The 25,552-nt window shown below is 49.1% G+C and overlaps 4 protein-coding genes across 11 annotated transcripts; 2 read left to right on the top strand and 2 right to left on the bottom strand.

Annotated features, from left to right (window-relative positions):
• Window positions 1-1,712: 1,712 nt before the first annotated feature.
• ttyh3a (tweety family member 3a) lies at window positions 1,713-13,415 on the bottom strand. 2 transcript variants are annotated; one of them, XM_029835857.1, is made up of 15 exons: window positions 13,336-13,415; window positions 12,513-12,696; window positions 11,280-11,449; window positions 10,163-10,274; window positions 9,838-10,058; window positions 9,646-9,741; window positions 9,191-9,263; window positions 8,922-8,997; window positions 7,702-7,757; window positions 7,170-7,262; window positions 6,459-6,551; window positions 5,985-6,121; window positions 4,918-5,091; window positions 4,689-4,764; window positions 1,713-3,179 (listed from the first exon to the last, which is right to left on the bottom strand). In XM_029835857.1, the coding sequence occupies exons 1-15, from the start codon at window positions 13,392-13,394 to the stop codon at window positions 3,102-3,104; spliced, it is 1,698 nt and encodes a 565-aa protein (XP_029691717.1). In that variant the 5' UTR covers window positions 13,395-13,415; the 3' UTR covers window positions 1,713-3,101. The 2 variants fall into 2 exon arrangements, with proteins under 2 accessions (XP_029691717.1, XP_011602442.1); XM_011604140.2 differs by having other exon boundaries at window positions 13,125-13,395.
• Window positions 12,772-19,510, top strand: snx8a (sorting nexin 8a). Of its 4 annotated transcripts, none has more exons than XM_029835858.1 (14): window positions 12,772-12,789; window positions 14,059-14,125; window positions 14,612-14,739; window positions 14,906-15,035; window positions 15,665-15,855; window positions 16,056-16,176; window positions 16,518-16,654; window positions 16,724-16,804; window positions 16,873-17,033; window positions 17,103-17,232; window positions 17,314-17,382; window positions 17,459-17,608; window positions 17,907-18,056; window positions 18,349-19,510. In XM_029835858.1, exons 2-14 carry the CDS (start codon window positions 14,089-14,091, stop codon window positions 18,427-18,429), a joined length of 1,566 nt encoding a protein of 521 aa, XP_029691718.1. In that variant the 5' UTR covers window positions 12,772-12,789; window positions 14,059-14,088; the 3' UTR covers window positions 18,430-19,510. The 4 variants fall into 4 exon arrangements, with proteins under 4 accessions (XP_029691718.1, XP_011602443.2, XP_011602444.2 ...); XM_011604141.2 differs by lacking the exon at window positions 12,772-12,789 and adding an exon at window positions 13,595-13,613; XM_011604142.2 differs by lacking the exon at window positions 12,772-12,789 and adding an exon at window positions 13,732-13,963.
• On the bottom strand, window positions 18,568-21,605 carry nudt1 (nudix (nucleoside diphosphate linked moiety X)-type motif 1). 4 transcript variants are annotated; one of them, XM_011604139.2, is made up of 4 exons: window positions 21,492-21,605; window positions 20,438-20,598; window positions 19,904-20,049; window positions 18,568-19,776 (listed from the first exon to the last, which is right to left on the bottom strand). In XM_011604139.2, the coding sequence occupies exons 2-4, from the start codon at window positions 20,587-20,589 to the stop codon at window positions 19,604-19,606; spliced, it is 471 nt and encodes a 156-aa protein (XP_011602441.1). In that variant the 5' UTR covers window positions 20,590-20,598; window positions 21,492-21,605; the 3' UTR covers window positions 18,568-19,603. The 4 variants fall into 4 exon arrangements, with proteins under 4 accessions (XP_011602441.1, XP_003964830.1, XP_011602440.1 ...); XM_003964781.3 differs by having other exon boundaries at window positions 20,438-20,594; window positions 21,492-21,591; XM_011604138.2 differs by having other exon boundaries at window positions 21,417-21,555.
• Window positions 21,189-24,235, top strand: mrm2 (mitochondrial rRNA methyltransferase 2). Its single transcript, XM_003964861.3, has 2 exons — window positions 21,189-21,585; window positions 21,775-24,235. The coding sequence occupies exons 1-2, from the start codon at window positions 21,255-21,257 to the stop codon at window positions 22,203-22,205; spliced, it is 762 nt and encodes a 253-aa protein (XP_003964910.3). The 5' UTR covers window positions 21,189-21,254; the 3' UTR covers window positions 22,206-24,235.
• Window positions 24,236-25,552: the final 1,317 nt, after the last annotated feature.

Below are 25,552 nucleotides of genomic sequence, written 5' to 3'. Positions count from 1 at the left end.
TCAGATCAGCAGCGGTTTGATCCTTGCTTTCATGCGAAGGTTTTTCTGCAAATAAATCATTAGTGTTGCTCTAATCCACCTCCTTTTTAAAGATCTGTTGGATGTGGCGTTTCTCATGCAGCCATTCAAACCTGAGAGGAAGAATTCTGAAGAATCGCAGACAGGAGGAAAGAGCATGTGAGATTAACTTCTGTGTGGGGGCATTTCAACATGTTTAATCTCCCTGCATCCCTCAAACACACCAAACTGTCGCACCAGAATATCCAAAAATTCAGTTTTCACTCTGAGCCCAGACTGAGGGAATGAAAGGACAAAGAAATCCGTGTGTTTGTGTGCGGGGAGGGCATATAAAGATAACGTTAATCAGCTGATCGGTGAAATACTGCCCCCTATAGGTCAGCCGCAGTGAGCGACAGCCTTTAGGGTTGTGTGGGGGGGGGGGGGGGGGGGGCCTCAGGGCAGGTCTGGTTAGGTGTGGATGGCTACAACAGAGGGACATTCCTGAGAGGACAGGGGATTATGGAGACACTGGCCACCCGTGCATTGTCTTCACGACTCGCTTTGGTCTAAATCAGTCAGTCCCCAATTAGCATCCGTCATTGTCTGCAGGATCAGGAACAGAGGGGCCGCGTCCCACAGACACCCCCGAGCAACTGGCACGGGCCTTAATCCTGGTCCACAAGTGGTGCAGAAGCAGACCAAGCGGGTGTTGACTCTAATCCAGGTATCACATGTCTCAGATGGAGGACTTGGACTTCTGCACAGAAGTGTTTGATTCCATCTGGCCTCAAACATGGAAGTTAGCCGGGCTAACTAGCTGTCCCACATCAGTAGGACTAACTAGCTGTCCCACATCAGTAGGACTAACTAGCTGTCCCACATCAGTGAAGATTTTACTGAAAGTCCAAGAAACTGCTTCTATATCAACTGATGCACGATTCTCTCAAACAACATCAGAGTGATCAGACAAAAGCAAACGGCACTGATGGCTAAACAACAAACCAGCACAAATTAAATATGTCTAAAATCCTATTTAATTATACAGATGAACCTTTTTTGCATCCCCTCGCTGCAGCTGCATGGCAACCGTGAATAAAGAGGCCTGGCAGCACTCAGGAAGTGTCCATGAAAGCGAGGTGTGTGTGTGTGTGTGTGTGTGTGTAGAGGATGCAGACATGTCCCTTCCCCCCCATTCAGTCCTCCACCTCAGCACATTAGTGATGCATTCCTTCAGACCAGGCTCATTGAATCCCATCTCTCGTCACTCCTTTGACTCATTCCTGCCTTTTTTCCTTTCATGTATTGATCTTTTTGACCAGAGAAAAAACATGTTACTGAATAAATTGGACAAATACATTTTCCCCCAATATATTTTTACATGGTACCATGACTATATTGTTTCAAAAATACATTCTGCTCCCCTCCCTTAGGGCTTTTATAATCCATCTCACCCCAGACTTCCTCAGATGATGTCACCGTTGTGGGGGCCACAGCAGCAGCTGGCTGGCGGGCCGATGTCTGACTCCAGACTGGTGGCCCGCTGCTGACACTGACCTGCCGCCCGCTGTCAACTCGGAGGGGTCACCAACACAAAACAGCCTCACAGTTGTTTGCACGCATGTGAGACACTCTGCAACTTCCTGTTGGAACCAGAATAACTGGACCTCTGCTGCCACCTGGTGGCGGTTCGAGGAATAACCCAGCAGCGCGGCTACAGTCGAGGTTCTTTAATTTTTTGAAACACAGCATTCAAGCTTAGAATAACCACAGGTTTCACATGTACAGTCCAGATGTTGCAAAATGCCATTTAAAACAAAAAGAAAAGTACACCTAAAGTCGTTTTCCGAAATAAAGAAAAGTTCAAAAACCTATCCGCGTTCATGTTAACGTTTCTACTCTGAATAAAACAAAACCTACAAACATATCGGTCCAAAACATCTTTGAAAAAGGTAAAATTAGCCTTTTAAGGGAATGATTCAAAATGTGTCACATTTCCTTGAAGTTGTATTGATAATCTGTACAAGAGCCTCGCGTCACAACAAAGACACCGTTTGTACAACTGGAAAACAGAGCGATCGCTTCAGTGCAACAGCTTTTTATGAGCACGAATGAGTTGAAAACGCTCCGTTTTCAGATGATCACAGAGGCAGTCAGTAGCCGTCACCTTTACAAACTGGCCTGGAGACAGTAAAAAACATTAAGAGAGTTGTGCTTAACTCGTTGGCACAGTCTCGATAATAAAGATAACAAAAAAAAAGCCTCTAAAATGCACATGTAAGAGAATTGGGTATGAAGGTCGCCGCGGGAGGGAGCAGTTCTTTAGATTAAATCACCATCTGGCCACAGCAGCCACACGTCTACGTTGGTTAGAAATGCTAAAACACATTTGAGACACTCTTAAAACTGTCCTACAGACTCTGATATGCGTATTTATACCTGCATGAAAATGGTGTGTGTGTGTGTGTGTGTGTGAGTGTTTCGATTCTCTGAGAGGGGGCTCAATCAGACGGCTTCGTCATCGTCATCATCACTGTCGCCGTCTCTGGGGTGTGTGTGTGAAAAGGTTCTTCCAGTGGTGTTAAACTCCACGTTGCAGTGGTGCAGCCCCGGCCCCATGGTCTCGGAAGGAAAAGTAAACACGCGTGTGCTGAGCTGTAGAAAAACTGGTCCCCGACACCAGATTTAAGACAAGCCATAAGAATAACGAGGAATGTGCGTGGGGGGGGGGGTGATGCAGGGCATGGCGGCAGGACCAGGAGCAGCTAATCTGCTGTTTTATGTGGAGTGTGTAAAGTCCGAGTGGGAGTGGTCAGATAAGGGCCGAGCCCGTCACGTGTGTCCGAGGCTCTCCAGCTCCTCCAGCACAGTGGAAACTTACGGCATGCATTGTTGCTAGGCGGAAAAACGGAAACGCTGCCCTGCACGTATCAGGACACCAGCCCGTTTGTCCATCCAGACAAACTGGGATCTAAGGACGACGCTGTTAGAAAGCACGAGTGGTTCTTCTGTTTTCAAGTGGAGTGAAGCGACCGGAGGCTCGGTCGTCCGTGAGAAGCTGGTTGGATGAGCGGATGGATGGTTGCCGGCGAGTTCGGCGGCGTCTACTGGTCTGGGGGGGTGTCGGGGTTAGGGTCCGGTCGGCTGTTGGCCAGGTACTTTGCCCGCATGCTGGAGGTGTACTGTGGACAGAATCGGAAGACATCTTTAAACTCTTCACTAAAGCCTAAAATGAGCCGTACTGACAGAAAAGACCAGGATCCAACCAGGCTAAAACCCTACAGATCCTCCCCAACCAGGGCTGGAACCTACAAGCATCATGGATCAAAAACACATCACGTGAGCAGCTAGAGGAGGAGCATCAGAGTGGAGGAGCGGCGTGGAGATCAGCCACCTGGGTGGGTGTTCTAAACCTCCGCCCACAGTGCGTCCATGCAGGCGGCGGGTCGACCGGGCACCGCGAGGCCGCATTTCAAATGGAGAACTGGTCCCACCGAGAGAGTCAGGGAGATGCAGGTCATGCACATACGTGGTGCAACTCCAAATGTGACAGTCAGGCGCTACGTTGGATGTTACACGTCCAAAAACAACTTTAACATCATTAAACAAGATGAAAAAAAATAGTTTCACAACTTCCCCCAAATTGTGTCCGGTGCAGGGGGAGGGAGGGGTGGGGGGTAAGGACCATGCAGCCCAGGGCTACAGGACAGATAAGGTAGGACCCAGGTAGCGTTTGGAGCCAGGACAGGGGGGGGGGGGGGAGGAGGGAGGGAGGGGGTCCAGCAGCCCAGCAGTGAGAGTAGACCTGGGAGGTGGCACAAAGGAGAAGCAGGCCAGGAGGTGCGGGAAGCGGGCGTGGTTTGTACCTGTTAGCATAGCAGACGAGGTTACCAAAAGGACCTGGAGCTCTCCGAAGGCTTTAACTGCCAGCTGTGGCCGCTGTTACTGTCGGCGGCCGTCAAATACAACTGCGTGGATCCGCAGGAAGAAGACAAAAGGACAAGAGAGTACAGAGAAGATACAGAGAGCAGCATCTAGTGCAAGCACACACAGACACCAGGGAGGGGGGCACTCTAGTGCAGATGGAGGCCGGAGGGGAGAAACAGGAAGTGACGCACACGTTGCTGCATCTGCCGGGTTTCGCTTCGTCTTTCTGGAAACCACCAAGAGACGAGTGAGGCGGGAGGAACCCTGCTAAACTGCAGTTCCTCACTTCCATTTCTGACTCGAATGCTTCTGCTCGCGCGCAGACAGCCGAGGGGCGTCGTCATGGAAACTGCGCGCGCGTGTGCGTGAGCAAAGGGAATGACAAACAGGAAGTGCGAGCCGAGATGAGGAAACAAAAGCCACTTATACACATCCTGTTCTACCAAGGCCTGCTGAGTCTGTGTTCATCACTGTCAGCATAGATGTGCCAGGGTAAACTGGGGGGGGGGGGGGGCACTGTTTTCATGTCTGAGATCTCTGACCAACAACCAAGAGAGCAGTTAGCAGCTAAGACAAAGAAGAAGAGGAGCTGAACTGGAGGCAGCCCAGCGTCCAGGAGCCCCCGTCCCGCCTCTGTACTGCTGCTGGGTCGGTTGAGGCTCTGACCCAGAAACACACGTGGAATCGACCAGCGGGGAGACAATTAACGCTCTGCAGCTACAAACACGGATCTCAAAGCTGTCTGAAGCGTATGACGGACTTACTGAGGGGGGAGGAGATTCTCGGCCGATCAGCGGAGTATTTTCGCAGCGAGAGTTCTGAAAGTTGGCGTTCTGAGCCCTGTTAATAGAAAACACAACGTCAGGCCAGGCCCCCGCATACCAGACGCCCCATCCCCCATCCACAAGTGCCTCAGGTTTCACAGCTGGACGCCAACAGCTGCATTTGCACACTTTTAATACTGCGCTTGGCTGCGAAGCCGCACATACTCACATGTACTCTGTGACCGGCGCGTTACTGACGGTGTGGGCAGCGGCCGGGATGGAGGTCTCGCTGCCGTAGCTGCTGCCGCAGCTGTACAGGCTGGGCATGTGGACCCGGTACAGGTTGTCGTGGTTCTGCCTCCCCCCGTGGCTCAGAGACTCGTCCTCGCTGTCCTCGTCACTCCTGCAAAGGCCACAATCAACTGTGAAACGACCCTCTACCAGCAGGGGGCGCTCCGCCTCATCGGAGGGGCGACAAAAGGAGCGGAGCGGCACTGACGCGGAACGATCCTTCACCTGAACCACAGATGAGGCCACCAGGGCGACATTTTTTGTAAATTCCACACCAGAAATTTGTTAATTTGTTGCATTTCCAACAATCATGGGTAACAGTTCCACACTAAACACGCTCTAGGCTATTACGACAGTACACTGCGGGTTAAAGGACATTTATTAACACACATCTGTGTACAAGATTTACTCTAAACACCCAACTATGATTTCTGCTCGCTCACATGATTAGAACAAGACAGCAGGAATCATTAAAACAGAGCAGATGAGCAGCACGGAGCGCCTGCTGTAGCGGAGAATGCTTCAGCTGAGATCAACCCCGATAAGCACCCCCCCCCCCCATGGCTATGAGGGATCAACTTAATTATGTGGTGCAGCTGAGCTGATGTCTGGGAAACCACTTCCTGCGCAGCTACCCTGCAAAATCTATCTGCAGAACAAAAAAAAAACCCAAACCCACGCCTGCAGAAAGACGCTCCTGGATGTGGGAGTGATAAGATTTAGCCCATGTTGGCACAATTAATGAGGATAACGGGGGGCAATTAATCTGAAGCGGAAGCTCAGCTGGAGCCTCCAAGAGGGATCCCAGCGGATAACCAGCGGCGCTTTGAAGGAGTTTTTGAACAGATTTAACCAAAATGACTCAGTCCGATTCATTTCAGTGCGGCGTAGAAGCGGTAATATAGACGTTATAACCATCACTAATCGATAGGCTCCTCCTCGTGCATTAATCCTCGCTGGATCACAGCGAGCGTTCGGATTTAAAGTTTGGAATGGATGCTTTACCTCCTGGCCTGCCAGGTGTGGGGAACGCTGCAAACTATGGAGCTGAACATGAGAGCGGTGATGAAGGAGAAGAGCAGAAGGTAGATGAAGCCTTCCAGTCCATCGTAGCACAGCCCCGTCACGGCCTGGACGTAGTCCTGCCAGACCAGATGAAAATGAGCAAACAGGAATCCTCCCGTGCAGCACGCACGCGACGAGTTGCACGGGAGGATCGGATTTTCAGGAACTAATCGGCTTTGACGCGGTGACAATGATGGAGGCGGCGGAGGAAAGTGGAAAAAAAAGGGTTTGTTCACGCCAGCATCAAACACACACGAGGGAGGAGCGGTGAAGTCTGACTCCGACTGACAGGGGGAGTCGGCCCCGGAAAAACGGGATCTGCTCAGCGAGACCGAACTGCGCCGCAGAGACGTCAGCATCAATCAAGGGCAGGAGCGTTTTGGGGCAGATGTGGAGTAACTGCCCCCCCCTCACCATGTGCAGGCTGCGACAGTCCACCAGCGCAGTGAGCTGATGCAGACTGATCTCTGTGGTGTTCAGAATCCCCTGGATCTCCTCCAAACTTCCCTGGAATGGATAAACAACAAAGAGAATCAGCCCGACGTCAAAAAACAAACTCAATTATCTGCCAAGTGGTTTTTATTTTTATTTTAAAAAGCTGATTTCCATGTTCTTTTGTGGAAGCTGTCATTTGTATAGAGCTGAAGAGGCAGATTTGACTGTGTGATACACTTTAATGGCTTATTTCCCATCCTCCAGCTCCTATTACAGCCTCAGTGGGGGGGGGGGGGGAAGCCCGGCTGATTGCCAGATATAACCATTTCCACGAGCTCAGCATGTTTCTGCGCGTGGGTATGTGAAGTGAAACATGCCCGGCTCTGTTCTCCATGTCGGCTCTCATTTGTGCCTCTTTCACCGCGGCGCAAGAACAAGAGCCGGACAATACCGCGGCGTTGTATTGACGGGGGCCGGTGAAAGCAGCTAAATGGGCAGAATACGGGTGCCCGGTGGGCTGTCAGCAGATCTTTATGTAGGCAGGTGCACTTCACTTCACTTGGCCCGATTCACTGAGACGTAATCATCAGAAACTCTACAATGGAGCGGGAGAGCGCGCGGCTCTGGCCGGGGGGCTGCTGGGGGGGGGGGCCTGTCATAGGAGCGCGAGCTGACGGGTGGGACGCTCACCTTAGTTTGTCTGTACTCTCTGATGGCAGAGCGTAGTAGCTCGGATACGTCGTCCTGCATCTCCACTAATGCTTTGTGGCTCCCAGAAAGCTTCTGAAATGAAGAAGAAATGCGTCTTTAAATAGAATTTCCATTTTTAAAGGTCCTGCCCAAGGGCATTTAGCCGTGGCCGTCCGGTGAAACCGGGCCGATAAATGAGAGGCGAAAGGCTTCGGCGTGAACGTATAGCTCCCTTTACACTGGGCCCATAATAGCTGCCTGGAGTTCAGAAGCACTCAAGCTTTCACTTATTTATGTGGATTGTGGAAGAAAAGGTAGCTGGTTTGAGAATGAAACTGGTCAATTCAGGCACACATCTGCCGTGCATTCACTGCAGCCTCCGCGGGGTCTGCGGCAGGTTTCCTGCTCGGCCGCCGCACCGGCGTGCTCACCTGAGGACTTCTTTGTGCACGGAACAAAGCCAAGATGCTGCTACTAACTGCGTGGGGATAAATATTTTAGCCGTCATAAAAAAATGATGTGTGAAACAAACCTGCTGGAAGGGGTTGGTTTGCTCCTGACTGCAGCTTAGGTAGTACTGCAGGATATCTGGGAAACAAACAAGAAATATAAAAACAGAAGCCTCTAAAGCCCCTTGAAAGGCAAAAACACATAAAAAGCTTCACTGAGGCACAGTTTGCCGTCTTTAATCGTGACTCAGACATGTTTCAAAGCGTCCTGCGGCTGCTTCGTGGTTGGAACCCGACGGTTTAAAGAGTCAGCTGGGGTCGGCTCTTTCCAGGCTACGTCACTGCTGAGCAGTTTGTCAGAACAGAAATGTTGACTGGATCGATTGCTAGCTACCTCACGTTTACGGAGGATGCCAGGAAGCCCAGAAGCAGACCGAGGCGGCTGTAGTTTGCTCCCGTGTTCCGCCGCCTCGGAGGCGTTTGAAGGGCTCCGGTAACCGAGCAACGGCTGAAGAATTCTGAGGTCAGATGCTCAGAAAACAAAACCCCCAACACGTGCTGCGACTGTGCTCAACAACACCCAAAAGAGCATCGAGAAGCTTAGCGGCGTGTTTGCGTCACCTCAGCAGGTACCGCTGGACCGACTCGGGACTGAACTCGCTTTGTGTTGCGTAAGCAGATTGTAATTCAGGTTTTGGACTTTGCTGCCGCGACCTGCAGGAGCTGAGGAACCTCACAGCGCCAACGTGTTGTGGAGAAGAGAAGCTCGTATTCTGAAGAGCGCGGCGAGCCAGCGCCACTGCTGTTAGAAGCTGGTCCAACGGCAGGAAGGCTGGCTGAGCCGCAGTATAATTTACCCTTCTGGGCAGCGCGAGCTGCCATTTGATGCTCTTTGTGACCATCTAAAATGTTGGTTTGTGTCTTCAGAAACCACAGCGCTGTCACGAGCAGGAAGGACGGATTCCACAACGTTGATATTAGGAAGCTGTGTTTTTAGCTGCCAGCCGCAGTTAAATAAAAGACGAGCCAAGGAAACGCGATCTCTTCCATCCTCTTATCTTCCCCACACACTCTGCCTACATCCACATGTATTTTTACACACATCACAAGACGCGTTACTAGAGCGAGACACATCAGAGAGGCTTATGTTCTGCCTCCCAAAGCCAACCCGGTGACCTCTTCACCCCACTGCAGATGTTTCAGCCCATTGTGGAGGCCAGTGAGTGCATCAGCTTCCTGTGCTGGGCTGAGCAATTATCACCCATCAACCACAAGTCCAGCTGTTGGCGTATCTGAAGCGTACCTTGGTTTATAACGCCGTACTGGTTCGCCACCTTGACGACATACGTGTCGGGAGAAACACAGAAATCGCTGGAGGTCTGCGAATGGAGAAAGCGAAGAGTCAACAACTTGACAACCAGTCAGACAGGAATGTTCACGTTAAGACGACTGAAGTGCTGCAAATTTATGCTCTGACTGCCAAAGACTGCGGCGGCTGCTCGTTATTCTCATCTGCACGGAACATGTAGCCCAACCTGGAGAACGCCATCGGGCTTTGATGGAGACACTCACCGCTGAGACCGCCAACTCCACGCCCAGGGAGACCCAGCTGATTATCAGAGCAACTACACCAAACAAGCACACCCTGCGGAGACGAGGGGGTGAGAAGTTCAATCGTCTCTAATCTGTAGAATTAGAGCGATACGCTCCGCCGCGGCAATCCAAGCACAGGTAGACACTGTTAAGCTAATTATGCCGATTATAATTATGCTAATTATGTCTGTTTCTGCCGTTTCTCTTTAATAAATGAGCACAGCTCATGAAGTGCATTATAATAAGTGGATTCAGAACCCAACTGTGTTAGATCGATCGTTTAGTCCCTGAATTTACTCTCAAAAGTTATGAAAAACTGCTGCCGAGGTGTTGATTGGCCGCTACAAGCAGCTACAAGCTAAAGCTGAGTTCCTATAAAAAGGACTGTTTTCTCGGAAGCGCTCCAGCGGCCATAAACCTGTCATCAAACGCACCCGATAAGCGTTCCCTTGGAGTTGCGAATGAGGCCAAAGAGCGCCAGAAGGCAGATGATGACATCAAACAGCAGCAGGCCCAAGTAGCCGCTCCACCTGCGAAGACAAATGTCATGAAGCAAAGGAAGGCTGAAGATTTCTTCTCCTCGTCTCCAAATGGCTGCCTGGGAACCACCTCGGGTACAACCCTACCTGTACCAATCATACAGCTCGATCTTGACGGCCAGCTCCTCCAAGGAGACGTATGTGTTGTCCCAGAAGGGAATCTCCACCATCTGGCGGACCAGCTCTTCCAGCTGACCCTGCAGCTTTTGGACGATGGACAGGTAGTCCCCGTGCTCGGCGTACTGCTCCTCAAGCTGCTGTAAACTGTCGTCCACCGTCTGGTTTAGCGAGGAAGTGCTGTCATACACCTGGAGGTCAGAGTAGAGCGGAATAAGGCGGAGCTCTGGTGGTTGGGACACGGCTCTCGGCAGACGCTCTATGAATTATTAAAGATGGGGGCACTCGGTCTCACCAGCTTCTGCACCCCCGTGATTGTGTGGTTAGCATGGCGCAGGGCGTACGTCAGCCGGTTCACTCCATCACAAGTCTCGCCGTTCCCATAGAAACCGACGGCAATGCCAGCGCTGCGGGGACAAAAAGAAAGGGAGGGGGGGGACAGGGCGTCGGGGAGAGGGGATTAGCTAAAAAAGACAGAGAGGAGACAGAGAAGAGAGCGAACGTGGGGGGGGTGAGGGAAGCGTGTGAACTCCACATTAACCCTGTCAGTCCAGACACCAGTCAACAGGCTCCTTTCACATGTCAGAGAAAGACCCCATACAGAACCATGGAGACGCAGAGGAATGGACCAGCTATGCTCCAAACTGCACCCCGAGGCTGACAAAGGCTGCACTGACGCAGGAGCACCGGCTCCGTGTTGCAGGGAAACAGCTCGACGCAGAAAACAGAAAATATTCTCGCACCTTCCGCCAGCGCCTCGGTTCCGTCGGGGCCCTTCGGGGCCCTTCGGCTTCGCTTTAACTGTCCCGCAAAGTGAGTCTGATGTTGACGAGCAAATTGTTTCCAGTTCAACTGGGTGTGAGCAAAAAAAAAACAAAAAAAACCCAACTGGAAACTATTTAGATCGAGAGAAGGTAAAAATGTGTGTGTGTGTGTGTGTGTGTGTGTGAGAGGGGGGAGCAAAAAAATAGGCGGTTTATCATTTGGTGTAAGTCACATAGAAGGGCAGCGAGGGGGCCAAATATGCGTGAGCGTGAATACAAACACGAGCGATGCGGTGATTGGAATGCTGTCCCTGCGCTCATCGCCGCGGCTAACTCTTGAAGCTAGCCTGACTCCAGTGGGACGGCTCTCTGGTGCGCCGTCAGTGGGAGGAGGAAAACAGGAAGCACATACAGAAAACCCCCCCCAAATGGTTCATTTCACACACTGCTACAAAACTAGAGTCGGACAGTTGTTGCTCTAAAGGTGAACAAACACGCAGCAACTGTGGGCTGTTAGCATTCTGGTGGCTGTGATAGGAGGCTATGAATGACATCTAGCATAATATCAGCACTGGTCAGCTCTCCACCGCTTTTCCACCTTTATTCATCCTTTTTTTTTTTAAACCTGGGAACAGAATTGATACCAACCTGCAGACGAGGGTCGCGATGATGACACACCAGGCCGTGCAGCAGCAGTCGGCGTTGGGCTGCTCCTCGTTTTTGCTCCGCCGGCAGCACAGAAAGATGGAGTAGAAGAACAGGAAGAGAAGGTCCAGGGCCAGGCAGGCCAGCGCCACGCCTCCCAGTAAAAAGATGGACTGCCAACGGAAGGATGCCGAGATGAGAACTTAGAGCCGGGGCAACACCTCTCGCATCAATAACGATAAGAGATCAATGGACCGTGGAGAGACCGCACCGGACGCTCACGCACGCCATCCCACCCGGTGACGGCTGCTTTGTAAGGCTTTAATGTGCGCTAATGGTCTGTGCGCCGCAGAGGAAACAGCTGCTCCACAGCACATCTCCTCCACAGGGATCGCAGCGAGCGCCACGCCCTGACTGTTGTTATCTGCTGTGACTCGGCTCGGCGGGTCGCGTGCTGCGTCTGTCCCGTTAGGGGTTGTTTGCGACACAGGAAACAAAGAAATAAAAATAGAATTCCACACTTTGGTGCTCCTAACTTTGGTGACCCACAGACTATGAATGTACTATCATACAGCTCCCCCCCAGAAATGCTTCCTGAGACTTGGTAAAACAAGTGGACGCCGTTGTCCCTTCATCAGCGACGCCGCGGCGCCGCGCACGGGCGGCCAAGCCCGTACAGCTGCAACCCTTCGCCATGAAGCCTTCCGTTATGAGGAAACGGCTCGGCCACCGCTGACGCAGCTGCACCACAACAACCGAAAGGCTGTGCTGCGACGGGACATCCAGAGCGCGGCGGCGCGGCGCCACAAAGCGGCCCCGCTTCATCTCACCTGGAGCCTCGCACCCGCCGGAAATGTCAAAACTGGGGGGGGGGAAGGAACGCAAATCCGTACATGAGTAACCGAGAGAACTAGAAGGCGTGTAGCAGCGGTGAGGGAGCAGTTTTCCACCTAAACTTTGAGATCATCTTTAAGCACGTTAGCAAATCCATTTACAAAGGCAGCTGGTCGGCGTCCGGAGACGCCGGGGCCATGGGCTTTAACCACAGCTCGGCGCAGATGGTGACTTGGATCAAAAGGTGACGGGAAGAAACCGGGTGGATGAAGGGCTGAACCCACATGTGCCTAAAGTCCAAAACCGTAGACGTGACAGAATCACACGTGGACCAGCCCAGATCACATCACTATCAAACAGGGTCCGTTTACATGAGGCGGAGAGTTCGGGGAGGTACTTTACCTGTTGGTAGGTCCAGTCCTCTGGCTGGAAATCACTGCTGGTTTGTTCAAACCTCAGGTTGAAGTGGGGGAGTCTGTGGAGAAGGTTTACCCACCATGGAGGAGAGTAGCTGACCACCGAGGCCATGGCGAGGAAATGGCAATGGGATCCACTCACCAAGCTTAGCAAGCGAGGATGCTCGACACTGGAAACATAACAAAGCCCACTTGAGTAAAAACCGGAAGAAAAATGACTAAAAACCACTAGTGCTCGTCCACCTAGCGCGACGGCTGACCTGGTAAACAACACCCATTATCTTGGGATATTGCAACCGTTGTTTGGAAACAAACTTCGGATTTTAATAGCCCGGTTACAGGGTTAACACTTGCAGCTTGGATCGGTTCGTGAGCTAAGTTGACAAACGCCGATGCCGCTGGTAGCTTGCTAACATTAACTAGTAGCTATAACCTCCAGTGACCGGAATCACAGCTGAGCTAGTTAGTCTCTTAATCCGGCGACTAAGTCAATGCTTACTCGCCGACCCAATTTCCTTTGTGCTGGTACGAAACTCCCAAGTGCCGTGGTCAATTTCTGATGTGTTTACAAAAAGTCGTGGGTTAAAGACCACCCTACCTGTAGTCTTGCTAGCGATAGCCGGGTTTAGCTGCTGGTTAGTTGGGTCCGCAGAGAGAGCGATTCACACAAAGTCTCTTTTGTTCTGGCTGACATTCTGGTCTGCGGTTAGGTTGTTACATTCTGTTTTGTTCAGCTGGCGATTCGGTTCATCTCTTTCGGTCCTTTCCCCCCCACCGTGGCAGCTAGATTACACGCCGCTGAGACAAACCTCCATCCAGTTATCGCCGGGGTGTGGATACTGGGACCGACGCGACCGTCATCGTTCATCCAGGAAGACGGCTCGTCTCGACGGGAGGAAAATGGTCCAACAGCGCCACCCAGAGGCGACGCCGCGACGGAGCGCGTGTGGGGGGTTCAAATCGTGTCGGAATTTTTTTATAGCCCGTACGAATACGTTGACGTTGGAGTGGAAGACTGCGGTGGATGAGCTTTAAAAAGGAAATAAAAGAATTGTCTGGGTCTAAAGTCACCCTTTTACAGCAAAAAGTGCGTTCATCGAATGTCAAGTACGCAAATGTTGTTGCATCGAAACGTTGTCCATGGCACACCGTGCGTGAGGCGCCGAAAGGGAAACGTACAAAGCTTCCGTGAAACCACATTCCGAAGAATTGGGAACATCGAACCAAACCACGTTAAACCAAATCAAACTGAAACGCCAAAAAAAGAAAGAAAAAAAGGAAATGAAATGGCCGTTAACAAGTGTCCGATGTTTCACAACATATTTAATGTCACAATCCCGACTGAGTGGTGGACAATCACAGGCAGAGCACCGGACCTTTCATTCCAATTAAACTATACAGCCGAGTTCTAGATGATAAGACACGCGTTCACCAGCAGTGCGTGTAGCCGTCGGACCGAAACTTGGACTTTAACCAGCGCTTGCTACATCTTTAAGAAATAAATTACGGGTTCTTTCCCCCCCTTTCGGCAGGAAATCACATGGAGGTGCTCTTGCGCTCACATGACATTCCGCACCATGGCAGGGGAGCTCAATGAAGGTACAGTACAAAAAGTTCTCCAAGTCTTTTTGGCACCGCGTTAACTTTATATTCCATCCTTATCTTTTGACGCGGCTTATCACAACACACCTGCTTAGTTTCCGATCGCGATTGTTTGCTAAAGTGGCGTTTGGGAGAGTTTATGGTGGATCGCTGTCCAGCTTCTGCTGCAAGAGAAGACGACAAACGCAATTTTCTGCTCTTTCTGCCACGTGAAATGTCTGTTTGTCCAAATGGTCTGAAAGGGAGGGTTACATAAAGGAGTTGCTATCACCGGGATGGAAATGATACATAGCATTTGGTCATGTGATGGGAAGTGAGTGCCATACTTTTAATAGGTGATGATAAAAGTCAGCCCCGCTGTAGCAAAGGTGGCTCCAGTTTTGCGTTTGTTTCTTTTGCAAAAACCAGGTTGCACGCAGGGTTCTGCTGCTGCCGAACTCCCCCTGGCTCGGTGGTCATGTAGGTGTTTTCTTTCCATTTCAGGCTCCGTTCCTGCCTATTACAGAGAGGTATACGAGGCCGTGTGTGGTAGGACGGATGAGAGGGTGCACGTTGAGGTTTTCCAACGGCTGCTACAGAAGACTGATCTCTCCAGGGTGGCTTTAGGCCAGGTGAGCTCTTCATACTTCAAAGCCAGCACATTTTCTTTAAAAGCTGCCTGATCTGGTCACTGGACTGTCATTTCTCCTGATGCATCGCCACCTTTGTGTTCGGAGGAATGCAGGCCACAGTTGAAAGGAGGCGACCTTGATGATCCCGGGTCGTTGTCTTTTCCAGATTGCTGAGCACGTTGACTCCGCCGACGGCTTCCTCAGCAAGTTGTCCCTCTACAAAGCTCTCGCCTTGATTGCCTTCGCTCAGCAGGGGAAGCAGCCGAGTCCCAAACTCTTGGAGAACTGCATACAGGGTGGGCGTGAAAAGTGTTGGTCTAAACTGGTGTGACTGGGGGAAGTGGACGAGGCCAGGCGGCGTCATTGAACGGCCTCGTACGCCACTCTAACAAATGGAATTTCCTGTGGTTGTGTGCCGTCAGAGTTTTGATGACTACTTAAAATGAAGCAGGAGGATGTTTGAGCGGATCGGTGTAGGACTGACTTTGTGTGGCTGGATTCATTCGGTCCCGTTTGTTTCGCTTCATCTCGCCAGATGCTGGAACTATATTTAAGCCTCCTTCAGTGGGACGATGACAGGGGGGAATTGTATGGTTTTCTCAGACGTAGCCATTAGGCTGGTCTGAGGTCTGCCGGTTCTTTGGGTTGTTTCAGGTGTGGCCGCTGCTGAATCTTGCTGCATTCACATCTGTGGAAGAGCAACGTTTCTGCTGTGGTCACGACATTAAAATTCATGACTTTCTGGAATCCACAGGAAGGAAAAGGGCAATAACATGTCACATGGTCACCAGCCTCAATACTGGGGGGGGGAGGTGTCCAGCAAACAGAACAATCTGGTTTTCCTTTGCTGGGAATCGCGTTTCCGTCTGGATTTATCTTAATCGTGGCAAATATTAGAAGCTGGTGCTGCGTTTTTGCCTGACAGAGTTGCCCAAACCTCAGCTGGGAGATCTGAAGGACCTGAGAGCTCTGAGGATGCAGCCGGCCCCGGAGGACGTCCTCACGCTGTCCCAGACGCTGGACAAACTGCTGGCCGGCGACTCCGTCCAGGTGGAGCTCATCCCGGAGAAGAAGGGCTTGTTCCTCAAGCACGTGGAGTACCAGCTCACCAGCCAGGTGAGGGGCCCCTCAACACGTTCCACGCAGACACAGAGAGGAGCGTCCTCTTCCCTGATTCATTTTGCACTTTTTACCACGTATCCACTCAGTTTGCTGCATTATGAACCACGCTACATTTCCGACAGTAAACCTAATGTTCTGTGCACTTGCCCACCTTCTGATTATCTTTTGTTGACTCTCTTTTTGTTTTTTTTAAGCGTTATAAGATATCAGTTTACCGGCGCTACAGCGATTTTGACGTCTTCCACGAGGTCTTGCTTCAGAGGTTCTCCTACAGAGTGGTGCCGGCAATGCCGCCCAAAAGAATGTTGAAAGGAGGTAAGTTATTTTTTCCCAGCAATTATCTTTTTGAAACAGCTTCTCTCTTGTTTTAGACGCGTCTCTACTTATCAAAGCTTTTGCAGTCGAGTGAGCCAGACAAGCTTGTGGTGCGTTGAAGGAGCCGGTTTCCCTATTGAATCCATTATTGCAGCGGTGGGACAATAATGACGACACACACGCACGCTCGCACACACTCCCACCGCCCTGTCTTCATCCATCAGGAATCTTAGTTTAACAATAAATAAATTGAAACACTTGTGACTGCTTATTCGTTCCCCCCGACGGCACCAAATACATGACATCACCCTGATCAGTGTTTCGTTGACGTCTGTCCGCAGTCCTGACCAACGTCTCTGAGCGCGAGTTCATCGAGGGGAGGAGACGGGCGCTCGGCAGATTCATCAACTTGGTGGCGCGCCATCCAATCTTGTCGGAGGACGAGCTGCTGAAGACCTTCCTCACCTTCAACGGCTCTGTATGTAGCACCTCTGCGCCTCTCGGAGCGAGACTACAGCGTAGTAAAAGTGTCCGTTGCTCCTCGCAGGACGTCCAGACTAAGCTGCGTGATGCCTACAAGAGAATGGGCGACGAGTTCATGACCAACAGGATTGCGACCCAGGCCAAGGTTTGTAGCGCGTCTATTGAAAATCACAAACTGCTCCCCGTTGAGAGCTAACCCTCTCTTTTTGGTAGGAATACCTCCCCGCCGACATCCAGGCCCAGTTCTCGACGAGCCGGGAGTTGATTAAAAAGATCCACAACAGCTTCAACAGGCTGCGGGACAGAGCAGAGAAAATGGCCGAGCGCTCCAAGGAGAACGCCACAGATCTACTGATGTTTGGCAGAGAGCTCAGGTGTGTTATCGGCCGATGACGATGGCGTCCAACTGCCGTGCGTTCATCCGACAATCTTGTTTCCTGCAGCTTGTTGGGCTCAGACGGTTCCTCTCTCCCACCCTGGGCCTCCTCTCAGGCCACCTGGGGGACCCTGCGCGAGTCTCTGAAGAGCCTGTCAGTTGAGTTCGCCGTGCTGTCAGACAAAGCTGCTCAGCAGGTATAACCCCCCACTCCTCCGCTCCCTCGTCCTGCTCTGCTGTCCTGAGCTAATTAATGTTGCCTTGGGAAACGTCCTCAGGGCAGCCGGGAGAATGACGACGTCGTGGAGAAGCTCAATCTTTTCCTGGACCTGCTACAGTCGTACAGAGTGAGTCTTGTTCAACTTGTCGGCTGTAAAATCCACACTTCCATGCCGACATTGTGATCCCTGCGCTTCCCTGCAGGACCTGTGCGAGCGTCACGAGAAGGGCGTACTCCACGAGCACCAGAGGGCCCTGCACAAGTACAGCGTGATGAAGAGGCAGATGATGAGTGCCACGGTGCAGCCCAAAGAGCAGGCGTCGGTGGAGCAGCTGGAGTCTCGCATTGTTCAGGTGGTCTTGCATCCCAGCAAAGATCCTCTCCAACTCTTATTATTGTTTAGTTAGCCAGTGTTTTACAGCCTCTCACCCCTGAATAAACATTCAGAGGAATTGGCCATCGTGAAGTTTCAGTTGTAGCTCTGCTGGCGCTGTCATGGGACCGTAGTTCCTCATGGTTATTGTGGTTTTGGAACATGTCGATGTATTTGAAGACTGTTTGTCTTATCAACTGTAAATATTCTGACTTTCTGCCTTCAGTTTGAGAACGGACTGTTGACACGTTCACATTTTTGTTTCTTCTCGCCAACAGCAAGAGAACGCCATCCAGACAATGGAGCTGCGCAACTACTTCTCCCTCTTCTGCCTTCATCAAGAGACCCAGCTCATCTTCATCTACCTGCCAATCACATCCCACATTCTGGGGGCTTTTGTTAACTCCCAGGTCCAAGGACACCGAGAGGTGAGGCTGAATGTGTGGAAATGGAACTTTAAAAGAAAAAGAAAAAGATACTGCCGGTTTGATGTGGGCTGAAGGAGCTAATGAGGGTGGATCCCATCACTGGGAGGATCCTGAGGGATTCCACATCAACACTGTAAATCTTCCACATGACCTTGCTATACAACTAAAACATTTATTCTAGAATCCAGCACTTTTACTACCTGCATTTCTTCTGCCCGGCAGCTGCAGCCATGATTGGATGTTTAACTCTAAGCAGTAGTTTTCAACGCCACGGCCATTTCTTTCCTTTCAGATGGGACAGGTGTGGAACGAACTCCAGCCGAAGCTCGGGTGTCTCTTTGGGAGCAATAACGGATTAAAGTCTGACTTCTGAGTCCCAGATGCCCCACGATAAAGAGGAGAAACACGGCTGCCAGCGAGGATCAAAAACTGGAAAGTAACTCTGAGCTTCAGGAGATTGTGTACTTTATCCTTCTGGAAAGTTCTGTATGATTCAATATACATTCCATTCAGTAAGATCATTTTTAATGTGTTTTGAGTTCAGTAAGTGGAAAATACAGCAGGCTCATTTTGCCATTTCATGCTCCGCTTGATGAAATAATCCTCTAAATGTTATTTTCTGAGAAACCAACCAGTGTATCAGACTTGAAGGATGACAACATAGAAAACACTGTTCTGTCTCTTAAAATAAGTTTATAGAAGTTCTCTACACTAACATAGTCGAGGATGTGTGAAGGGCAGGTTTTTGCTTTATTGACTGAGTGTATATTTGAATCAGAGATCAGTCTCTCAAACAGTTTAATGGCAGATTATACATTTTGTGGGAAAAAATGTGCACATTTTGTCACTGTTTATGGTCTTCCCTGTCAAACTTTTATATTATAAGCTATTTAGGATGCCTCCACCAAGGCTAAATACCGACCAAGGGCAAATATTTTGAAAAAAGATTCGCTAGCATCATGTCAACACTATAGGTTAAGGTTTGGTTGGAATTACCACCAACAATTAAAAGCTGTGAAGTAAAAAGAAGGATTTATTGATCACTGCTTTAAAGTGTTTCGGGAACTTTACTTTATAGAACCGTTTTACACTCCGCACACACGATATTGTGAATAATGTAGCTCCACGAACGCATCAACTTGTACGTTTGGCAAAAAAAACCAATGCTCAAGTCCATGTTTACACTTAAAAAAGGGACAATTAGACAAATAAAGTATTTGCTCTTGTTTAGAGGGTTACTCAAAATGCAAACTGAAGTCTAAAAACCGAAACACAAGAGCTGCGCTAGGGCATGAAAACAATAAGTAACAAAACAAGCTTGTTGAAGACTATAAAAGGAACAAATTGACCTTGATGTGCTCATCTGTAGATACTGTAAATATTGTGTCCTTGAACTCTTTCCTGGATTGTGTTTAATCACTAATGCTGGAAAATAAAAATGGCTGAATGCATAATTTACAGAGTTGACTCACTTTCTACATGCAGCCACTTGAGGTGAAAATCAACAACGAGCAGTTTAAGATGCTCACCGTCTGGAACGTTCCCTCTCACAGCTCCTTCACTTCCTCCAGTGTCTGGCTGAGGATCACATCGTGACCCTGAAACTTAAAGTATCCTAAAAACTTCTTCTTCTGCAGCATCAGGGGGAACCAGAGGACGTCATCTGGCCACATTTGACTGAAAGGAATTTGATGACATTCAAACCACTGTGGCTTCATCTCTGCAAAACAGGAGAACATTAACATGAAGCACCTGTCTGAGAAAATTGCAGAAGGCTCACAAACCCCAGGGGTAAAAAAGAAAAACAACACATCTTATTTTTGTCAGTGCTGTAAATCATAGATTACCTTCGGACTCTGTTGGCTCTCCATTGTAGGAATCTGCTCTGAAAATGTGCACGTCCAGCAGCTCCGTGTCTCCTACAAATTCAAACTTAATATTTCCGACCTTCTCGAGAGTGTCCACCGTCAGGCCACTCTCCTCTAGCAGTTCTCTAAAAAACAAACATGTTGGTTTACAAAAAAATAAACAGAACGCTTCACACAAGAATGAGAATTTCAGCAAAGCAGAACGTGCAGCTTTTTTTCTGAAATCTAAGGCGAACTTTTGACTTCTTTGCAACTGTTTCTCTTACTGATAGGAAACAGATTAGACTGTTGCACCACTGCCTTCTGTGCGTGCTGCTGGTGACAACACACGTCCAGATTCAACAGTCTTTTGTGATAAACTTCACACTTCCTTCAGTCTTTTCAAGACCAAAGAGCCCTGTTTCAAAAGACAAGGTCTGCTTCCCTGAAAGATGTAATCTGCAGCTGAAAGACACAGATTAGCTCCAACGCATCAGCATCCTTTTGTAAATTTATATCTTAAAAATAGTCTACCTCCTTGCAGCATCTTCAATAGATTCTCCAGATTGAACTTTGCCCCCAAAGCCATTCCACCTCCCAGCCCCGAATCCTCTCTTTTTCATGCCGAGGAGCACCTTCCCCGGTTGGACCACCATCACCAACGTCAGCAGCTTGGAGGTCAACATCTGACCTGTCTGAGAAGAAGTTCGAAAAGGTCAACTCCATCCAACATAGAGCTGAAACACGGCCTGTTAATCCAGCCGTGGTAACCACACCTGCACAGTTTCAGCCATCCTGACGTGCAAAACCCTGTTTCGATGAGGAATTCCGTTGTTTTAAACGAGGAGCATCTGAAGTTCGGACAAATCTACTTTGAAAGCACGCGTCGGAGTCCCGCGTGCAGAGCGACAATCACGTGACGCGCAGAGTTGGATAATTCTGACTGTTAGAAAAAAAAAAAAAAAAAAAAAATATATATATATAAGTACGTTTTGTCATCTACGAGGCTATATTAGTTACAAAAGGTCCACTTTTCCGTTAACGCTGATTGTCTAATTACATTTATCGTAGCTTAGAAAATCTCACAAAGCACGGCGCTCCGGTGTGCCCCTGAAACATGCTCAACTAGAAACAAAAACGCATTTAAAGCAGTTTTCCCTCTCTGATTCTAAACGCTAAATTGCTCATATATTAAATCTAAGTAGTTATTTTTGTTTGGTTTAGTTTCTTTGGTATCTTCTATTTTTCCCAGATAGGAACTATTTATACCAGACCGGCGGGGGACAGTTTTTCGTGACACCAACATGGCACAGTGTTTATCGTTGACCAATGGCAGGTTCTAGTTCCGCGCATGCACCGTTCATCATCCACTACACATGACAACACAGACAAAACAATGTGGCAAAGCTTCCTTCAGAGGAGATTGGTTCACTGTTCGTTCAGTTTAATGAAGAAGAAGGGAAAAACACCAGCCGAGCAGCGCTGGATGCTGCGGCAGCGCAAAGACCCTTACGTCAAAGCTTCTCACGCCCAACACTTCCGGTGCAGGAGTGCATTCAAACTGCTGGAGATCGACGACAAGTTTCACCTTTTACAGCCTGGATACGGTGTGGTGGACTGCGGAGCTGCTCCTGGAGCCTGGAGCCAGGTGGCCGTACAGAGGGTGAACTCGGATGGGGCAGGTGAGTCTGCCGCACAGAAGTGACGTAGCCAGACCCAGACAGACTGTTCAATAGTTCCAGAAGTTCTATGACCAATATTGAGCATTCCCAACATGCAACAACTGATAGCATTATACGGGTAAGCGGTGTGATTGTCAAATATTGACATTGCAAACACGTTTGTATGTCTTTTTGTTACATCCATCTTAGACCCAGAGTCACCATTTGGCACCGTTGTTGGTATCGATCTCCTCAACATCCCTCCTCTGGATGGTGCCCACTTCCTGTCCAGTCACGATGTCACCGACCCCTCCACACACACGAAGCTGCTGGAGCTGCTGCCCGGCGGGCAGGCTCACGTCATCCTGAGCGACATGGCGCCCAATGCAAGCGGCTTTAAAGAGATGGACCACGAAAGACTCATAAGAATGTGTTTTTCTCTGTTAGACTTGGCTGAGAAGATATTAAAGCCCGGGGGCTCCCTGATTTGTAAGTACTGGGATGGAGCTCTTGCTCAGAAACTGCAGGAGAAACTCTCCGGTGTCTTTGGCAGTGTTCGGACTCTGAAGCCAAATGCCAGCAGGAAGGATTCAGCTGAAAAGTATTTTTTTGCTCAAATGTACAAAAAGCCAATGAGATAGGTTATCGGGAATTGGTACTTATTGGTACTTAAATAATTCCTTTGCTTGAAATATTATAGCTATTTACTTCGTTGCACTTCCTTTGATGAGTGCAGAAAAGGGTGTCTTCATACATTTGATCGAAAGGGGGCACTGTTGCGGTTTCGGTCAGGCTTTGAACTGCACCCACGGACTCTTCCTGTCCTGTTTGTGCAGAGTTCTTTCTCCAAACCTGCTCGGTAGTGGCACCAAATCCTGTATAAACCTATGCAGGAATAATCATTCCTCGAGTGCCCCCGTTATTGTTTGCCCCACAGTGTTTGTTCTACACAGCCAGCTTGGTATTTGCTTTGTCCTTTACCAATGGTGCTTGTGGTAATAATTTGCACTGCCAGACACGTAGAAATTCAATCACTCTCTCGCTGAGCGCTTATGAAGAGGAAACACATTAGATTCACAGTTGGCAGGAGGAGTGGGGAGATACTGACTGTTGACTGTCACTGTTCTCTGACACTGGCTTGTTGGAGCACTGACATTTATTCCTTATTTGATGGTTGGGGTTTTTATCAGATTGATGGGATTCTGGCCTGGGTTCAGAGCTGCCGTTAGGTCCTGTGGCTCTGCTAGTTCTCCTCTTAATGCATTCTTCACTCAGGTGCAAATAACTTTTCCCCCCCTCTTTTTCTTGTGCGTTTACGCCAAAATTACAGCCAACAGCAAAAAAATGAGAGTCGAGCGATTAGAAATAATACGTTTTTTGTTTTATGTGTGCGGGGGTGCGTGTGAGCTATATTACCATTTCCTTTATTGTAGCAATGCCTTTCTAGTGCAATGTACACAGAAAACATTTTTTGTGTGTGTTTTTGCACAGAAAACTCACTTTAAAAGATCCTCATTTTATCCAAACAGGTATGTGACACCAAGGTGCCAAAAGGCTGTCATTCTTTTTAGTTCCTATTGAGCTAAAGCAGGTAGGACGCTTCACTGTTCCCGTGATTATTCCTCCTGCCTCTCACACTTATATTAGCGGGTCTGATGAGGAACCCTTAGATGGTGTCATGAATTATTGATGGTGTGTATTAATGGAAATAACCTTTCGCAAAGAGTATTGTTCTGGTGATTAATAATTACACATAGGCTAATGAAGCAATGAGCTGCGGGGGGCTTTTGTGGAATCAGGGTGCATCGCGTCGGAAAGAGGCTGATTTTTACCCGGACCTGCCGAAAACATGTTGCAGGAACAAAATCGCTGATAAATAATCTCTGTTACTGCAGGCGTGAGATTATCAAAAGCAGATCATTACACCAAATTGGCAGCCTGATCATGTCTGAATTTGCATTCAGGGCATCAAAAGAAGAGGTGGCACGCATGAATAAATTAAACAGGCTGATATTTAGCCATTCCGCTGCCGCAGTAATGAGTAATGCCGTCCGAAATGAAACATTAATGTCTCGGGAAAATGAAGAGCGCTGAAGGAGTATTGACCTCCAAAGATGATTGTTTGGGGTGAGCGGTGGTGGCTCTGCCTGTGAATGAAGCAGGGGGAGGCAGGGCCAAAGAGGTGACTCGATGAACAGGTTAGCTCGTCATTACTAGTGGATTATACAGCTCTTTACTCTTAGGGTTTAAATGATTCCAAAAATTACCGCAGGGTTTATTCAAATTCCAGCCCGGCTGAGCACTCGCAGCTCCGGATGAATGACGACTCGCTCCCGGGTTCATTCAGTGCCCTCTGGCCAGCTGCTGGATGTAAATATTAGTCAGACGAAAGAGGGATTGTTGGAGGGCTGCAAATTTCACCTCAGAAAATGAGACAGAGATAAACTGAAACCCACCTTTTTTTCATTGATTTTGAATTTAAGGTCTGATTTTGTGCCCCTCACGACCAGGTAAGGCAGAAGCGGAATAAATGGGATTAACGGATGGATAGTATCACTTTAATGATGTTTTCCTCAGCTGTTTCCCAGACTATCGACAGATGCCGCCTGAAAGGATCGTGGTTTTCATTTTAAAGCTATTTTGAAGAAAATAAACACCTTGAATGATCGCAGTTTGAGTTGATTTCATTTGCCATTGCAGCCTTGCTGAAAACATGGGCTCGAGATCAGAAATGACTCCCGCGTGCTGTGTTTTAGCATCTTTACACGCTAGCAAACCTCTTTTCAAATGCAAACCAACAAATTTTACGACAAAAGGGAATTAAAATTCTGCTCGTTCCCAACACCAAAAACAGAGCCTCTCTCTAAAATGAAGGTGTTGAGAGGATGCTAACGAAATGCTAATATCAAATCTTCTCCAGACGAATTGCTCTCCTAACATTTATTATTCCCTGCATCTGTCAACACCTGTGGACACAGAGTTTAAGAAGCTACTCTGAGGATAATTTACCATCAACGCCATTAAAAGGAGTCTGAAGCCACCGGCACGATGGCGCTGAAGACGTCCTGGTTCTGTCATCTTCAGGGCTACATCAGCGGGTTATGCAATCTCACCATCTTTGCTCTTGGTGGTTTCCTTGTTAAAAAAAAAGTGCCTGGAAAATGATGGCAGCTGGTGTGAAGGCAGGTGGGGGAGGGGCCTCATCTTGGCTTCATTTTCTATCCATGACATTTAGTCAGAAGCGGGGAAAGTGACCGGCGACGGAGTGAGAGACGCTAATGGCCGTGTGCTGACACCCCTCCTGCCTACGTTTCGTTAGGTAATTCATCAGACTAAAGTTCAAAAACACTTGCAGTCCGCTGTCTGAGTGGGGATAATGAGAAGAACAGGACTTTATTTTTAACTGTACAATCAAACGAGTGCTACCTTTTAATTGTATTTCCAACACTCCAACCCTTCAACAGAAGCATGCTTTCCAACCAGAGGTGCCAAGAGACTCGTTTCACTGTGACCAAACACTCCAAATATCGCTAAACATAGTTTACATCTTTATAATAATATCATTTATTTCACTTTTACAGTGATTGAGGTGGTTGATTGAGATCAGAACTTAAAATTTACACTTATGCACAGAAACCCCCCAAAAGATGAAAGATATCAAGTAGTGTCTTAAAACAAACACCTGGAACCAAAGCAGTGGATGTTGGGAGATCACGGCTGTGGTGACGTTCCCTCTGAAGAAAGCTGACGGAAAATTAAGTCGACAAATGGAACGCCGCCCCGGAGGGGGCCCCGGATGGTGGATGTTCCATCAGTGTCGGTACACGCCCAACGCTTCAGGGTCGGCGGCCTGCAGAGACGCTCTTTGTGATTTTGAGCTTCACAAATAGAGTTGACTTGAAGTGACATCGCCGCGGAGACGGCAGGTTCCTCCTTGTTCTACATCCCGGCTGAGTTTCACGGTTGTCCGGCCAGTTCAGCCGGGCCG

The sequence above is a fragment of the Takifugu rubripes genome, chromosome 5, assembly GCF_901000725.2.
Source record: "Takifugu rubripes chromosome 5, fTakRub1.2, whole genome shotgun sequence".
Classification (NCBI taxonomy): Eukaryota; Metazoa; Chordata; class Actinopteri; order Tetraodontiformes; family Tetraodontidae; genus Takifugu; species Takifugu rubripes.
Note: the sequence above shows the minus strand (reverse complement) of the source record. Positions and strands in the feature narration are given on the sequence as shown.

Coding starts and splice junctions, on each gene's coding strand:
- ttyh3a (XM_029835857.1), bottom strand. CDS start 13,394: ATGAACGATGACGGTCGCGTCGGTCCCAGTATCCACACCCCGGCGATA. Junction 11,450..12,512: donor AGGACTGGACCTACCAACAG/GTAAAGTACCTC, acceptor TTCCGTTGGCAG/TCCATCTTTTTACTGGGAGG. Junction 5,092..5,984: donor CACACCTGGCAGGCCAGGAG/GTAAAGCATCCA, acceptor TGGCCTTTGCAG/GAGTGACGAGGACAGCGAGG.
- snx8a (XM_029835858.1), top strand. CDS start 14,089: ATGACATTCCGCACCATGGCAGGGGAGCTCAATGAAG. Junction 16,655..16,723: donor TCCTCACCTTCAACGGCTCT/GTATGTAGCACC, acceptor TGCTCCTCGCAG/GACGTCCAGACTAAGCTGCG. Junction 17,383..17,458: donor ACCTGCTACAGTCGTACAGA/GTGAGTCTTGTT, acceptor GCTTCCCTGCAG/GACCTGTGCGAGCGTCACGA.
- nudt1 (XM_011604137.2), bottom strand. Junction 20,050..20,437: donor ATTGAAGATGCTGCAAGGAG/GTAGACTATTTT, acceptor TTTGTTTTTTAG/AGAACTGCTAGAGGAGAGTG. Junction 19,777..19,903: donor AGAGCCAACAGAGTCCGAAG/GTAATCTATGAT, acceptor CCTGTTTTGCAG/AGATGAAGCCACAGTGGTTT.
- mrm2 (XM_003964861.3), top strand. CDS start 21,255: ATGCACCGTTCATCATCCACTACACATGACAACACAGACAAAACAATG. Junction 21,586..21,774: donor GGTGAACTCGGATGGGGCAG/GTGAGTCTGCCG, acceptor CATCCATCTTAG/ACCCAGAGTCACCATTTGGC.